A 14,829-nucleotide genomic window follows, 5' to 3' on the forward strand; every position below is an offset into this window, starting at 1 on the left:
CTGAAGCTCCCATTCAAGTGATAGGGAAAGAAAGAGTGGATGGTGACATGGCAGTTGAAGAAGAGAAGGAAACTAATGGAAAAGGGAAAGAGGAATCTGTCATATCGAGTTAGCATGACTCAGCGTAGTTAGCATGATCCCAGTGGTGGAACATTGTTATTAGATTTGTCAGGTTTAACCACATTTGGTTCTGATTTGAACTAAATCATCAAGCTGGAAGTTCCTTCATTTTCATGATACATAAACTTAAAGATTTAAGTTCATTAGCGTAATTACATTTCCTGATGACCCATGGCGAGGACACGGACAACAGAGGAATATTTCAGTGCGGGATTAGTCAAAAACTGTTTCATAAGGCCTCGCTGAGGATCACTTCACAAACCACTGTGCAACTCAATGAAATGTTCTGCATCAGTGGTGTTCTACAACAGGAGATTCCAGCATGCAAAAGAGGCACATTTGATAAGTTTAGACACGTTTACCAGATGAAACAAAGCTTGTGAGCAGCATTTGGATTGACTGCTTCACATTCTTGGCCAATTTGCTTGGCTCCGTGTCTGGTTTAGGATGTTTTAACTCCAGCCAGCTCATTTTATATGTGAGGATAATAAAAATCATCACCTCGTTCCCCTGTCAGTCTGAGAATAAGCAGATACTCATTCCAACTTTGTACAGTCCTCTTTAAAGACTGTTCTATCCAAACATATGACAAGCAACCACCATTCAGAACTCACCTCGTCCAGGACGACCACGGTGTTTTCAACAGGTGGGGGTCGTGGCACGGAGAGGGAGAGTCCGGGCAGGGAGACATTGGACAATCTCCTCTTCCTGACACCCGTACAGTTATTTGGGATCTTAAAGGCACAGCGCTTGTGGTAGTTTAGCCCACATCCTTCAAACACAGAAACACAAAGTCACTAACACACGCTGCCTAATGACATAAAATGAGAGAGAATAATAATTCAAATCTGATCCAACTCAATTAAAGGCGAGCAGAGATGCAATATTTCCAGTGGGAATATCAAGAGCGCCGCTGGAACTATTGCCAAATATATTTTGTTTGCTCGTAAATCTCCGTGATACATTGTTGAGGTCAGATCTGTGGTGTGTGTGTGTGTGTGTGTGTGTGTGTGTGTGTGTGTGTGTGTGTGTGTGTGTGTGTGTGTGTGTGTGTGTGTGTGTGTGTGTGTGTGTGTGTGTGTGTGTGTGTGTGTGTGTGTGTGTGTGTGTGTGTGTCTAACCTTCACATTTGAGCCCCTGCCGGACGAGACCCCATAGCATCTCCCCGCAGTAGTCGCAGAAGGTGGGGGCTTTGTAGGAATGGACATAAAGGCCATGTGGTCGGATCTGGAAGTCTTCAACTGTGGCTTGAGCTAGAAACAATACACAAACTAAAAGTTGGCGAAAGTAAAACAAATCTGGATAACAGTTTTATAAAAAAGAAGGAAATAAAAACTGAGGGGGAAAAAAAGGGATGAGAAAAGATGACAAAGGAATCAAAGAGACAAGAAGATTTATCACATGTATTTGGCAACAGTTTTTAATACAAAACCAAGACAGTACACAGGCTCACTATATGTATGTAAATGAGGGAATATAAATCTAATAAAACTGAGATTCTCTCTGCAATAAAAACAAATGACTTCATGACAGTGCTATGGCTACACCGGTGCAGTAGAGGGAGCCACATCTGCAGAGACACTACTCCAGTCCTGAGTCATCACTCCGTGTTTGAAAGCGATATGGCACACCCAATGAGACACCAGAGATATGATCCTGTTAAATCGTTCCAACTGTGTGATAAGGGACACAATGTTTAAACCTAGAGAGCTGTGGACACGTCCCTGTCTCTTATGTCTCTTTCATGTCACCGCTGTTTTGTTTCAAACAGACACACTGAGCTCATTGTTGGAAGCAAGTGTTGGATAATCATTGCTGTGACTCATCAAAGATCTGAAGATGAGCAAGATATGGAGGTGGCTGCTGCCAAGAACCAGTGTGTGTGACTAGAGAGCTTTAGAGTTATGTTCCTTGCTGTCCCTATGCAATCATTTATGTGGACGCGGTGGCCAGCAAAGACGGTTCATCTTTACACTTAGGTTAAGCAGCTAACCTATGCAGCGGCAGTGTTGATGTCATTGTGTGTGTGTGTGTGTGTGTGTGTGTGTGTGTGTGTGTGTGTGTGTGTGTGTGTGTGTGTGTGTGTGTGTGTGTGTGTGTGTGTGTGTGTGTGTGTGTGTGTGTGTGTGTGTGTGTGTGTGTGTGTGTGTGTGTGTGTGTGTGTGTGTGTGTGTGTGTGTGTGTGTGTGTGTGTGTGTGTGTGTGTGTGTGTGTGTGTGTGTGTGTGTTCATTTCCTATGAGGTGATTCAACCAAACACATTTGCTCCTGGACATCTGAGGACACATCAGCTGCTGGGACGGTGATGAGATGCAGACTTGAACAACAAATAAGACATGTGGCCATGCTAGGAATCTGCTCCTTATAAAGAAAATTGAGAACATTCTTTGAGCAAGAAATCAATTTAAGATCTACAGAAGAAAGAGAAACAGTATCAGAGAAGCTCTCGGCCACACGGAATATATCTGATCTGTTGCAACAATGCAACATTTCCGAAGGCAGCACAAGCCAAGGGTCAGTTCTAGGGTCGACCCAAATAACAAAACAAATATTTCACTCATTCCTGAAACAGCTGCCATTATATCATCTGTGACATTCATAATCATGCTCACTCACCAGTCACCACTCTCCACTTAAGAGAAATATGATGGCTGGTGGGGGGATTGTTGCTGTTTGCGTTTGATTTAAAAGGAAAAACAGAGCTCAGGCATGTCACATGGTCATGTGGCCAACACAGCTCCCTGGCACAGACACATAAAAGGCAGCATTCATGAGCTTTTTCACACACGTCTGCAAAACAACTGTGTGCTTCTTAGCAGACGTATCATTGCATAATGATGATCACATCCTTATGCAATGCTCTTCGTGCTAATTAGCATCAAGCAACACCAAACATCACCTCGACACGTTGTTTGTCGCAGCACTTCTCACGAAGCTAGAGGCTTTCATGATCATCTGTTTGCTCTGAGGCCCACAGTGTCCATTTGGAGGCCACAAGTTTCCATCTGACAAACAGAAGGTGCCAGTATTTTTGTTTTTATAAGAAAGGCCACCGTCTGTAGTCAACAGAGTATAAAACACTACAATTCCCACTGCGCCTTCTCTAAAAGTGACAGACAGACGCCGTCGAGGCACAGTTTTTAACTGTTCAACTACCCTCTAAGTTATCAAGTTATACAAGCCTTAACAAAAAAAGAAAGAATACCTAAGTTGTTTGTTATTTTATTTGAGTTTTGCCTCTTTGTTTTGACTATTGTAAAGGCCTCTTTTCTTTGTTGCATGTGTAAAAGTTTGTTATTTTATTTTGAGCAAACCCATTGCATAATATCATCCAAACCATCGGAAGCCAAGCAAATCCTCAACTGTCAGTAACACAAATATAAAGGAAAGAAAACGAGTTATACATGTCTGCTTAAGGCATCTAGTGGCTTGATAGAAAAAAAAGGAAGGAAGCCACGACAGAATGTATTGAAAAATATCAAATTCACACTGCCAGCCGTGTTGAATGGGCAGCTTGTGAAAGTGGTTGGGAATTTAAGGGAGTGAAGAGCAGAACAAAGGCACCATCGGTCAGGCCAAACCTCAAACCTCATGGGCCGGGATGGCCTGCGCAGTGTCCGCTGAGTCCAGGGCCGCCCTGCACATCAGAGCGTGTTTACACTCAGCGGGTCTACTACAATCACTTACTGCAGGAAAAACAAACCCTCTTCTTTGAGCCCACAGCCAAGAAAAAGCCACTTCTGCCTCCCTCTCACAGCGAGAGAGATATTCAGGCGGGCTCTCTCCCACAGCCGCGGAATCCAACAACAGGTCGGTTAAGGGAAAACTGAACGGAAGATGACAGGACACAAATTGCGGGGCGGAAAAAAGCCTCATATTTTCTCTCAACCAAATGAAGGGCTTGGGAATGTTTCTCCCGTTTCTCAAACAGAGATCAAGAGTATGACATGCAAAGCCCCTCTTCGTGAAGAAGGCCAAGTTTATTGAGTGTTAAATGAAATGCAACCCAAAAACAGCAAGTGTTGCACGTGTAGCAAAAGATCTTCAATGACGGCTTTCGTGAGTTATATCTCAGGCTATAAATTGCTGCTGGAGCTTACACCTGCAGATGGATTTGTCGAGGTAGTGGGGATTAGAATGAGAGAAAGCGAGGGAGGGAAAGAGAGAAACAAAGACTGACACAAAAGAGAAGCACAAGACAAACACAGACAGTGAGAAACAAAAAGGAGGAAGTTCTCCAGTCTTTAGTCTACATTCCTCAGCCTGATGCCTGAAGTATCCTCAGATCCTGAACCTATACAATCATCCCCTGTCTAAATCCCTGCAAACAATACTCTGAGCCCAGGAGAGAGGGGGAGATATTCAGCGCAGGTGGTGTCAGGTGCTTCCCAGTGGAGACAGATGGAGCAGGAGAACAGATTAGAGCAGAACAGATACTCTAAAGCCGTTTGTTGGTCTCAGCAGCGCGCAGGAAGCAGATTCTTTCATCGCAGGAAATGACAAAGACAAATTGAACACCTGCAAAGCTGCTCGAAAAAGGTGGAAAAGCTGATGGAAAGTTTGATGAGGAAGAAAGAAAAGACATTCAGGGCAAAGTGAAAAGCAGGTGAGTGAGCAGCTGGAGCGTAGGATTATTCACTCGCACTGATTCAATTGAAAACATCACATTTCACAAGAATATATTTTTCATTTAGACGGAACGTCTCCGACACACCAGGCTGTGTTTACTGGGAGAGGGGTCAACTATGACTCGGCACAAAAAGGGAACATTATCGGTTTAAAAGGGCCTTAATATGCTCATTTTAGGTTTGTGTTTGAATTTTGTACTTCAACTGTGAAACATTTAATGTTCAAAAAGCTATTTTCCTTCTCATACTGCCTGTGCTGCAGCACCTCTTTTCACCCTCTGTCTGAAACCAGAGCCCAGTCTGCTCTGATTGGTTAGCTGGCCGGCTCTGTTGTTATTGGTCAACCGCTAAGAGGTGTCGCGATGTAGCACTTATCACTTACAATGTGTTGGAGTGATAACCAAGAGTGTTACGTACTGATGTCCCTCGGTTATAGAAGTAAACAAAGGGTTCCAATCGAGGTGATTCATGCAGGGAGTGAGTAATGGAGAGAAACTCCTTATGGAGGGAACTTTGGGATTTGAGCCTTTGCAGACCATTTACAAGCACAAAAAAAGTGTGTTATATATGATACACTACAGGAGTAGAAAAAACCCATAAGACATAATAGGGCCCTTTAAGAACATTGTTTGGACTTTAAAATACTTGGTTTGTACTGCTTGATGAAATTGTATGTCCATTTGTATTATGTTTTGAAGCTCTAAAGAAGCAAGAACTTCAGTCTAACTTTCTTTGGACAATCTGATTCAACATATGATATGAGCAAAAGAAGGTCAATAAATTCAATTGAGTGAGCAATTCCTATCATCTTAATTGTTATACCCTTTTCACTTTTTTCATTGCAAATGTTGTGTCCAGTTTTAGTTCAAAATAATGTATTATGCTGTTGGCATCTTCATCACGTTGCTGGTTTGAACATTTTTTAAGTTCCCAAGATGAATTTAAAACCTTCTTAAATATTCACATAAAAAGGTAAAAGCTCTTGAGACTGGGTGATGAAAACCTTGGTTCATTCGGTACCTTTGTATTTGCCAAGAGCAACAGTTCACAAAGGTCTGTTGAGTAAATGTTATTCCTTCTTTCACAAAGATGCTAAGCAGCAATGCATCTTAAAACTACTTTGCTCACGTTCTAACTAACCTTAGAAACTAGGGAAAAATGGTGTGCAAAAATCATTCAGCTACCCATCCATTGACGTTTCCCTGCGCCTCACATACCAGAGAGAACCACCTCGATGAGGTCTCCTTCATGGATGTCCTCGGCCGAGGTGAGCCTCTGCAGGATGTTCTCGTCGCTTAAGTCGTGGCGGAACAGCAGGATCTTGTCGTACATGCCGAAGAAGCCGCACTCTGGGAACTGGAGAGAGGTGGAGATGCAAGGGAAGACATTAGTGAAGATCTAAAAAGCCTGATAAATAGTGACAGATGTATTATGTAAGCAGAATATCTGGAAGTAGTTGTTAAAGCACGGAGGTGGGTCCACATCTGATACCGATAGCAAGAATGAGATGCAGATCAGCCCTATTTACAATCTTTTCTGTATTAAACCCCCTGAACATACACTGGCTGACACACACATTTTGATTAGGTCATTTCTGGTGGTATAGGGACTGTTGTATTCTGAACCCAGTGACTCAGGAAGAGTCACACCTCTTTCCCTCCCTTTAAAGGACTTTACACTATATAGCAGAAGGGAAATTACACAATAAGGACCTTTCAATACAGAAGAAGTAGGTCAACGTAGTGTAACTAAATACATTTACTTCAGGACCTTACTTAAGTAGAAATTGAAGGTACTTCTATTTTAGCTCCACTACATCTCAGGGCCAACCATTGTACTTTTTACTCCCCTACTTTTAATCATAGTTTTATTTACTTTACCATTTTTCTTACGCTTTGAAAACCATGTTTCTCCTGATCTTTTGAACTTGAATGTTTGTAATAATCTGAAGGATGAAGAGTTCCTTTATGTATTGAGAAATGATCCTACTTCTCAAGCAAATTCAACTATTTACAACAACCTCCTAAATCTGCTGGATAAGACATGACGGAGACTAAAACATTGCCCAGAGGACAGCAATGCTACATGCATACTGTATAATGATCTGATAGAATAAGATACATTGCTTTAGAATGTAGATTAAGCTACTCAGTAGTAGATAAAGGAGTTAGAATTAGCACAACCATCAACGTCTTCAGCTGTAAATGTAACATACATATAAATGCAGCATTATTTTAAGTCCAGAAACATCATCTTTAAATGTAAAACAACATTTTACTGCACGATAAGTATTACCAATATTTTCTAAGTGTACACAATGAAAAATCAGCTGGATTCAAGCATGGCAAAGACCCCCAACTCAGCTGTTGTTGTCACTGCTGATGCCTGAGCCAAACTAAACCCAGACAAGCCGGGTCTGACCTGGAGCTGAGTGCACCGACGTTAAGTCATGTGATCAAGAATGGGGGCGGAGAGGAGGGTGGGAGACAGGGGACAAGGAGGAGGTAAACATCCTGAGAGGAGTAGAGGAGAATCAGCTAACAGGAAGTGCAGCGCCAGTCAATACTGAGTCACTTCCTGTACTGAAGGCAGCCCATAGCTTCTTAGAGAACGATGTTTCTGACACAAGTTAAAGGGCTACAACCGAATTACATGAAGACATACACAACAAGTATATCCAAATATCTACTGTACTTGGAAATTGACGCTCGCAATAACAGCTCTCCTGTCCTGCACAGCATAACATCCTGACAGCGTGATCAGTGGGAGATGGATGATCAGAGCATGGTTTGTATCAAAGTAGGGAACACAGTGATTTTACCACCGTGGCTTGAGCCCAGTCTCCGTGCCAAGCAGGCTGGTACTGGAGGATCCACCAGCTGTTTCCCTCTGAACCAGGGTCACACACAATGGGCCACGCAGAACAATGCCACCGTGGCCCAGAAGCACCGGGGTTGGCAGAGCGTCTGGGCACGGGACCCACAAGACACCTGGAGCCTTTCAGCTGCCAAGAAACACACATTCAGAGACAGCAAGACAGATTGATGGCTCAGGAAAACACGGGTGTATCAGATGACTGGTGTCAACAAAGCCAGACGAATGAGACGTATGAAGGTGAACATTTCATTTTGCACAGAAACTGATTATTGAGGCCATCTCGGGTCTTTAAAGCACCCCAACAAAGAAGAAGGTCCTCACACCCCCAGCCGACACTGAGCAAGTTCCCCTTCAGGGATCAATACATAACTATTTCATCATACCACTTCTTGTACAGCGATGTACTGCACACAATGCATTGCACTGCTGAAAAGGTTATATTATATTATATTTCCCTCCAATGCATTGGGTTAGAATTAAATAACTAGATTATGCTTGAGGTAAATTGAAAAAAATGTGATTTAATGTCATTTGGCTGCACCCTTTAGATAAATATGGCAATTTAAAGCAGATAAGTGTTGAATAACTGCATTATTAGCATATCATAATTACCCTAACAATCGCTACGGCGGTCAGTCCAAAATCAGGCTGCTGGGGTTGCGTGAGGTAAAGCTTGCATTTATAGTGTATTTTTACCTCATTTTCATTTTTTCAAATTACAGACAACAACAGAAATTGCAGCAAAATGCTCCTGGGTTCAATTTCATTTGAATGTAGAAACACATTGTCTGCAAGCTGTTCTCATTGACCTTTTGCTATACCTACGAAAAGTAAAGCACAATCATTTGTAAAGAAATTTAAAAAGGACAGGTACGTATAAAGAGCAACAAAGTCTGCACATATGGAGAAGGTTACTTTTGTTATAACTTACGTACAACGCCACATACGGATATTAATTCTGTTAATTAACAGACTTATTTTCATCAGAACTACAATCTTTCCCTAAACCTGACACAATGTCTTCTTAAACCTTGGACTCCTAATGTACTGCAGGGTTAACGCAGCTGCATTGATTACTTGTGTTGCTGGGCATTCACAGGAAACTATAGGAAAACGGAAAAAAAACGTTTTCATAAGATATTGAACGAACTGTTCTGACATAAACTACCTATCACCTTGTTATCATGATGCTGAAGAGTTGACTGTGTTGCAAACCAAAGGTACGCCTTCACAAACTCATTGGGCCTGGGTGTGTTGAAGGGTTCAATTGCTTATGCCAAAAGCAGATATTTTAGAAGAAAAGTCGTATAAAAAAACACTCTCGTCCTTCCATATGTTACATGGGGGAAACCATCCACCAATGATCTCCGCTGAATCGAAACTATGGCAAACAGTAACATGACAAGATGACAGGAGAATGATCTAAACACAAGGCACGTGCCCGTATGATGGAACATTTCCAGCTCGCCCCCTCTTGATGACATACCTACATCCTAAACCCTGTCAACCTCTAAGATGATTAATGCTATGCGGCTCAAACCATCACCACACAGGCGGGGGGGTATCCTTCCTGAGCCGGCTGCAGTGTCACGTTGGGAGTTTCCTCCACTCGCCTGCATTGGAAGCCCGCCCGCACGCACATGGGTTGATGCCCAAATCTAGCCACCTTGAGTCAAGTCCTCTTGGCACCCCCCCCCCCCCTTTTGCAACACTTTCCACTGTACAGAATGAGTCCCATTCCACAGCAGGAGCATCTGCAGGCCAGAACATAAACGCTGCGAGGGCAGAGGACACTACTTTTTTCCATGCACAATGAAAGCCAGAGGAAGCCAGAGGTACAAGAACAATAGATTGGACACATTGTTACAGTATGCTGTTCAGATCATCCAGATAAAGTGATAATTGATGGCTAACCTTGGGGCGCAAAGCAGAAAATCTCTCTATTCACACATTTTCAGCTTCCAGCATGTCAAATCAAACCTCCTGTACACATGTGCATCCTCATACACCATCACCCCACACATGCTACCGTCTTCGGAGCCCATTGGGACTAAGCATGTTTTTTGTCATCTTCAAACGCCATCCCATTCAGCTGAGCAGCCGCGACCACACACGCACACCAAAGACCCCGGCGCGGAGGAGCTGTGTGTGAGGTCCACAAGTCAGGCTGGAAAGACGAGTGGAAAGGGGCTTTGCAGTAGTAAGCTTTTGTTAAACGAGCTAATCCGCCATTGATATGCTAAATCCTGTTATAAGGAAAGGAGAGTGAGAGGCAGGATAGGAGAGGAAAAGGGGAGATGATGGGAAGGGTGGGGGAATCTGAAATATGGTCGTATTTCATTGAGCGCCAAAAATAAATTACCTCAAGACAGCCGTGAAGAAATGATCTGGTTCGAATAACCAAGTTTGCCATTTGGCTTTGAGGAATATTGATGCTTTCTCATGCATAGCTAGTATCAGTTGCATTGTAAAGCTAAAATGACTCATAAGTCATAACTCATCAATTTAATTTGACATTAGAAGTGAAAAGAAAAGCTTGTGTTGAACGTTCTGCTGAATTTCTTCACTAACACAGTAGAATAAACTAATGTAGGACAATACAAGCTTTTGTCCAAACAGAATAGAGTTCACATGATTATGCGGTTAGACATTTGTGTTTCTGTGCATGTGTGATGTGTGGCTGAGGTGGGTGGCGAAAGGGAAGCAGTGTTGAGCGGGGGGCACGGGCTCTGACAGATGGCCATGTGATTACAGTAAGGAAAGTATGCTGCTTGACCTCAGGCTGCCTCACACCTTTATTAGTCTGGCGGCGGGCCAGACAGATGTGGAGGACAGCTACAGAGAAAGTCATGTCCTGCTCCAGATCCGTCTGCACGAGCAAAACAGTTGTTAACACTGCACATGAAGACTTCAAATGTAATTCATAAACACAGCTAGCTGTGCACAATCATGTAGAGATGCAACTAACGTTACGTTGTTTACTGATATACTTTTATTTATATAGAATTTTTCTTTTTTTTCTTTTTTTGGCCCTTTATTGAAGATGAGGAGTTGAAAGGGGGATATAGAGGGGATGACATCGCCTGAAATGCATCTAACCACTGAGCTTACCGGCGCCCAATTCATTTACCTTTTAAAAATATTTGAAAATAGTCCGTTTATTGTTTTCTGTCTGCAGCTTATCATCAGATCAATGGAGGAAAATCAACTTATTCTCCATTTTGAGAGGCTAAGAGTTGCAAATGTGGTAGATAGGATCAAATCAAGCACCAACAAAGTACCAGTGATTATAGACACTAAGAAAATGAAACAAAGATGTCAATCAAATGCCGGCCAAGACCTTTTAACCTTCCAAATGTTTTAGACCTTTATGATCAAGATATGTGTGACACAGATCTTGCGACCAAATGTTCAAAACATCATTATTTATTTGAGCGGTGGTACTTTGGCTATATACCCCCTAACTCTAATGTTGTAAGTTTGGATCTTATTTCAAAAGTGTTAGTTAAAATGGGTGAGATAAGCGGTTGACCAATCACAGCAGAGTCGGCCAGCTAACCAATCAGAGGGTGAAAAGAGGTGCTGCAGCACGGGCAGTATCAGAAAAAGATTAAACATTCAAGCATAGAATAATGTCACAACAGAGGCACAATGTTCCAATATGAAAGTGAAAACGAGCATAATGGGGGCTCTTTAAGAACCCCCAAAGGTTCAGGCAGAGAATCAAAGCTCTTAAGTACTAATATTGAATTATGGATAATATATATATCCTTATATCATAATATCAATAGTTGAGGGTATTTGATGTTTGTCTTTTATTCATTCATTTAATTACTTTTTTTTTTTTCCCTTGGTGTGTAAAATGTAATTGTAAAACGTATACAGGGATTAATTTGAACATGTATCATTTCATAATTTGTTAGTGTCTATCTGTATTTTTAGTAAATATGTAAAAACTCAAGAAAGATAATGTATATTGTTTAAAAAACAGATAACGGCAGAGGGTAGAGGACAAAAAACATCAAGGTACTGAGATCCTGTGAACATTTAAGCAGAGTCAGGAGGTAAAAGGTTTAGCTTGAGGTGCAAGATTAAGACAGTCATAAGACGAGTGTGATACAACACTTTTCCTCACCAGATAAATAAGTCTATTGACTAATAGCAATTATCTAATAGTGGCACAACACGCATCACACTGCCCCCAGAGAGCCTCCACCAGAAGCCACAAGATGTTGCTTTCTGTTTCTGATTTGATTTGTAGGGAGAGTCCCTTCAACACATGAAAGGGGAGAAAAATAATAAGAGAGTGGGCTAAAATAACATATACATTTTAAGTTTTGATGTACAGAAGATAAAATATACAACATGTGCTCCACAGTCAGTCGTGAAACCATAAGTTCCACTGAGACAAAGGGAGGGTTTATCAAACACTTTTTTAATTTGAAAACAGTGGGGAAACCATTGTTTGACTTTGAGGTATATGTTAATGCCCACAACAGAGGAAAGAATACTTAAATAAGTCGGCAAATGAATGCATTGGAAAATCCAATTATGTACTCACGCGAACCTTCGGGGAAAACTGTGTAATTACTTTCTTCAAGTCACTTCAAACACTGTGTGGAAAACTGTGTTAATGTATTAAAGTCAACAGTGGAATTCTATTTGTTTTCATTACATATTATTCATCTAATACCAACTGAAAGTTTTCCACAACGCATGGTACGAAAAAACACATGCACAGAGAATTATACAATTACTTGAAGTGGGACTGAACGTAATTAATTTGTCACTTGGAGTGGGGCATCAAAAAAAGGCACAGGGGAAACACTCTTCCACACTTTTCCACTGGCGTGTTCAATATTAAGTGTTGTAGGTCTTCCAATAACAGTTTTCATGTAATTTGGCTGGATGATTTATAAATAATTTACTTTGCAGATGTACTCACTGTACTTTTCATGAGCCGACTGGAATCAGCAGTCAGCAGAAATCTGAAACACACAGTGTGTTGAGCTCATGGCTACTTAACCTGCTATAACTAGAAGATGATAAAAGAGTAGTAATATGCAAATACAAGCTTTCATTCTTCAGCACAAGAAATCTGGCTTTTTGAATTAAAATATGAAAGTCAAATGTATTTCAATGTGACGCACATCTTGACTATGAGGAAAAAGGCAAGAAACTCAGAAAATAACTGACTTTGGAAATAGTTGGACTACTCCTTTAACACGTTTCTAAGAAATGTTATTATGTTATGTAAAATGTTGTGAGCTTTAAAAATGATATAAGAGTGCTAAGATACATTTAGAAAATCTTCAATTCCACATTTAAAGCAGAAAGAAGAATTAGGCTTTTAGAATGAGCACATGCAGGATACATGTATTGGAAAATCATGGGTTGCGTTCCAATAGTCCATTTAGCTTAGGAACCTTCCTAACCAAGTGAAATGACCCGGAAGTACGTCAGTGGCAGCCATGTTAAGTGCAGCTCCAATTCTCTAAATGAAAGGAAAGGAGGTTTCAAACTTCCTTTATGACCTCCTTTAGCTTAGGAACCACTGGACCTCCCTTACTGAAAGGAGAGGAGAAAATGCTGCCCCACAATGCCTTGCAGCTGCAGCATTTGCGTCACACAACAGTCGGCCGTTCACGGAAACAACGATTATGAAGGAGAAATTATATCATGAAGGTTACAGTGCTTATTAAGCATTTTAAAACGTATGTGGTAAGTTGCCAAAGTGCTTTGTTTTGAACGTTCATCAGTATTATAATCAAAAAGAGAGAAATATGAACGTTAGTTTTTACTGAAATGATCAAATAAAGTCAACATTTCACTGAGCTGTGTGGGGTTTGTTCAACTTTTAAAAGATGTTTGAATGGTGATATACACAGTGATAGATGTTAAGGACTAACGTTTATAATAAATACATTTGTATTGATTTTAAGATCTTTTCATAGTTCATACAATCATACGTATTGGGATCATTTGTATTAATGTGGACCGGAGGGAGAGGGTGACGAGCATAAGTTTCACTTTGCTTTTTTATTTCAATTCCAACTTTGGTCATGAAGAATATGTTTCTCTGTTGTTCATAAAGCAAAGCAACAGCATCAGAGCACGGTGCAGAGTCTCTAGATGAGTCCCTCGTTCTTATTAAACATCCATGTTGTAGTCCGTTGTATAGAAAACTGTAGTTTCCCCACAGCAGCAGACGCACACAATGACGTCCGCTGGCGCATTACAAACACGTCGGATAGTGAAAGTGCATTCGGATTCTCTAAAGTACCGCAGTCTTTTGTCCTAAGTCCTTTTGAATTCTCCTATCCACTATCCCTTAACCCCATGACGTTTCACTCAGAGGTCAAGGAATAGGAGATAGGGTTAGAATTTAGGAGCTGATTTTTGGATTATCGGAACGCAACCCTGGACAGGCAATAAAGGAGTAGTCCAACATTTGTGTTACATTTTCCAAGATATTGGCCTGGCCCCCCTAGATTTTAATGAACTCATCCCTGAACAACTTGAGAGCTTTACTGAGTCGCAACAGGTGAAACACTTACAAAACAGAGAGCTTTGTGATGCAAATTGATAGCATCTAACACACAGCTGATTCACTTAGCAAGAAATCCTTTTGCAGTGTGCTGAAAAATACTGTAAATCTACTGACCACAATCCATGATGTGTTCGAGCAACAGCATAGAATATGCTTCCCTTCTGTTCTGCAGTCGGTGCATGAAAAAAAAGGCTGTGATGCATGCTTCATTTCAACGGTACATTACATTACATGAATCTATTTGGTCCTCCGTTAGCAGAAGGCCAAGACAAACACACTGCAGCTTGAGGCCGAAAGAGCATATGGTTTACATCCAAGCAGGCATCTTTGTACACTTGCAGGATCAAGCGAAATCATCCCATCACTCTCCACAGCATACACACTATCATAATGGGCGCTCCTCCTGAAGGTCTTTTCCACTGCAGAAAGGAAGAAGTGTAACAAACTGAAGAAGCCCCATGCAGCGGAAAGGAAACTGGTTTAGTGGGAGTATGGCGAGAAGAGCTGTGACTTTCTCGCTCCAGAGCTGACTAAGTTGTTTCCTTCCATGTAGCAGAATATGGCAGAACGGTTCATTCATAGGTTCATACTGTATGAGGCTGTGTCCTTGTGGAATGCAAGCGGTTTGTTCTTCAAAACAACACAACGCGTCCAA

At 41.5% G+C, this 14,829-nt stretch overlaps 1 protein-coding gene across 3 annotated transcripts in view; it reads right to left on the bottom strand.

The window, feature by feature from the left end:
- prkd3 (protein kinase D3) overlaps window positions 1-14,829 on the bottom strand; it is a 39,172-nt gene that overhangs the window by 12,245 nt on the left and 12,098 nt on the right. For 2 of the 3 annotated variants that reach the window (XM_079694433.1, XM_079694432.1), the window contains exons 3-5: window positions 5,965-6,103; window positions 1,242-1,373; window positions 735-892 (exon numbers count right to left, since the gene is read on the bottom strand). In XM_079694433.1, coding sequence (XP_079550559.1) covers window positions 735-892; window positions 1,242-1,373; window positions 5,965-6,103 — 429 coding nt within the window. Of the gene's footprint in view, window positions 1-734; window positions 893-1,241; window positions 1,374-5,964; window positions 6,104-7,568; window positions 7,838-14,829 lie in introns of those variants that run through there. The other variant, XM_079694434.1, reaches the window with a different exon arrangement.

Source organism: Notothenia rossii (genome assembly GCF_949606895.1).
Source record: "Notothenia rossii genome assembly, chromosome: 7".
In the NCBI taxonomy this organism is placed as follows: Eukaryota; Metazoa; Chordata; class Actinopteri; order Perciformes; family Nototheniidae; genus Notothenia; species Notothenia rossii.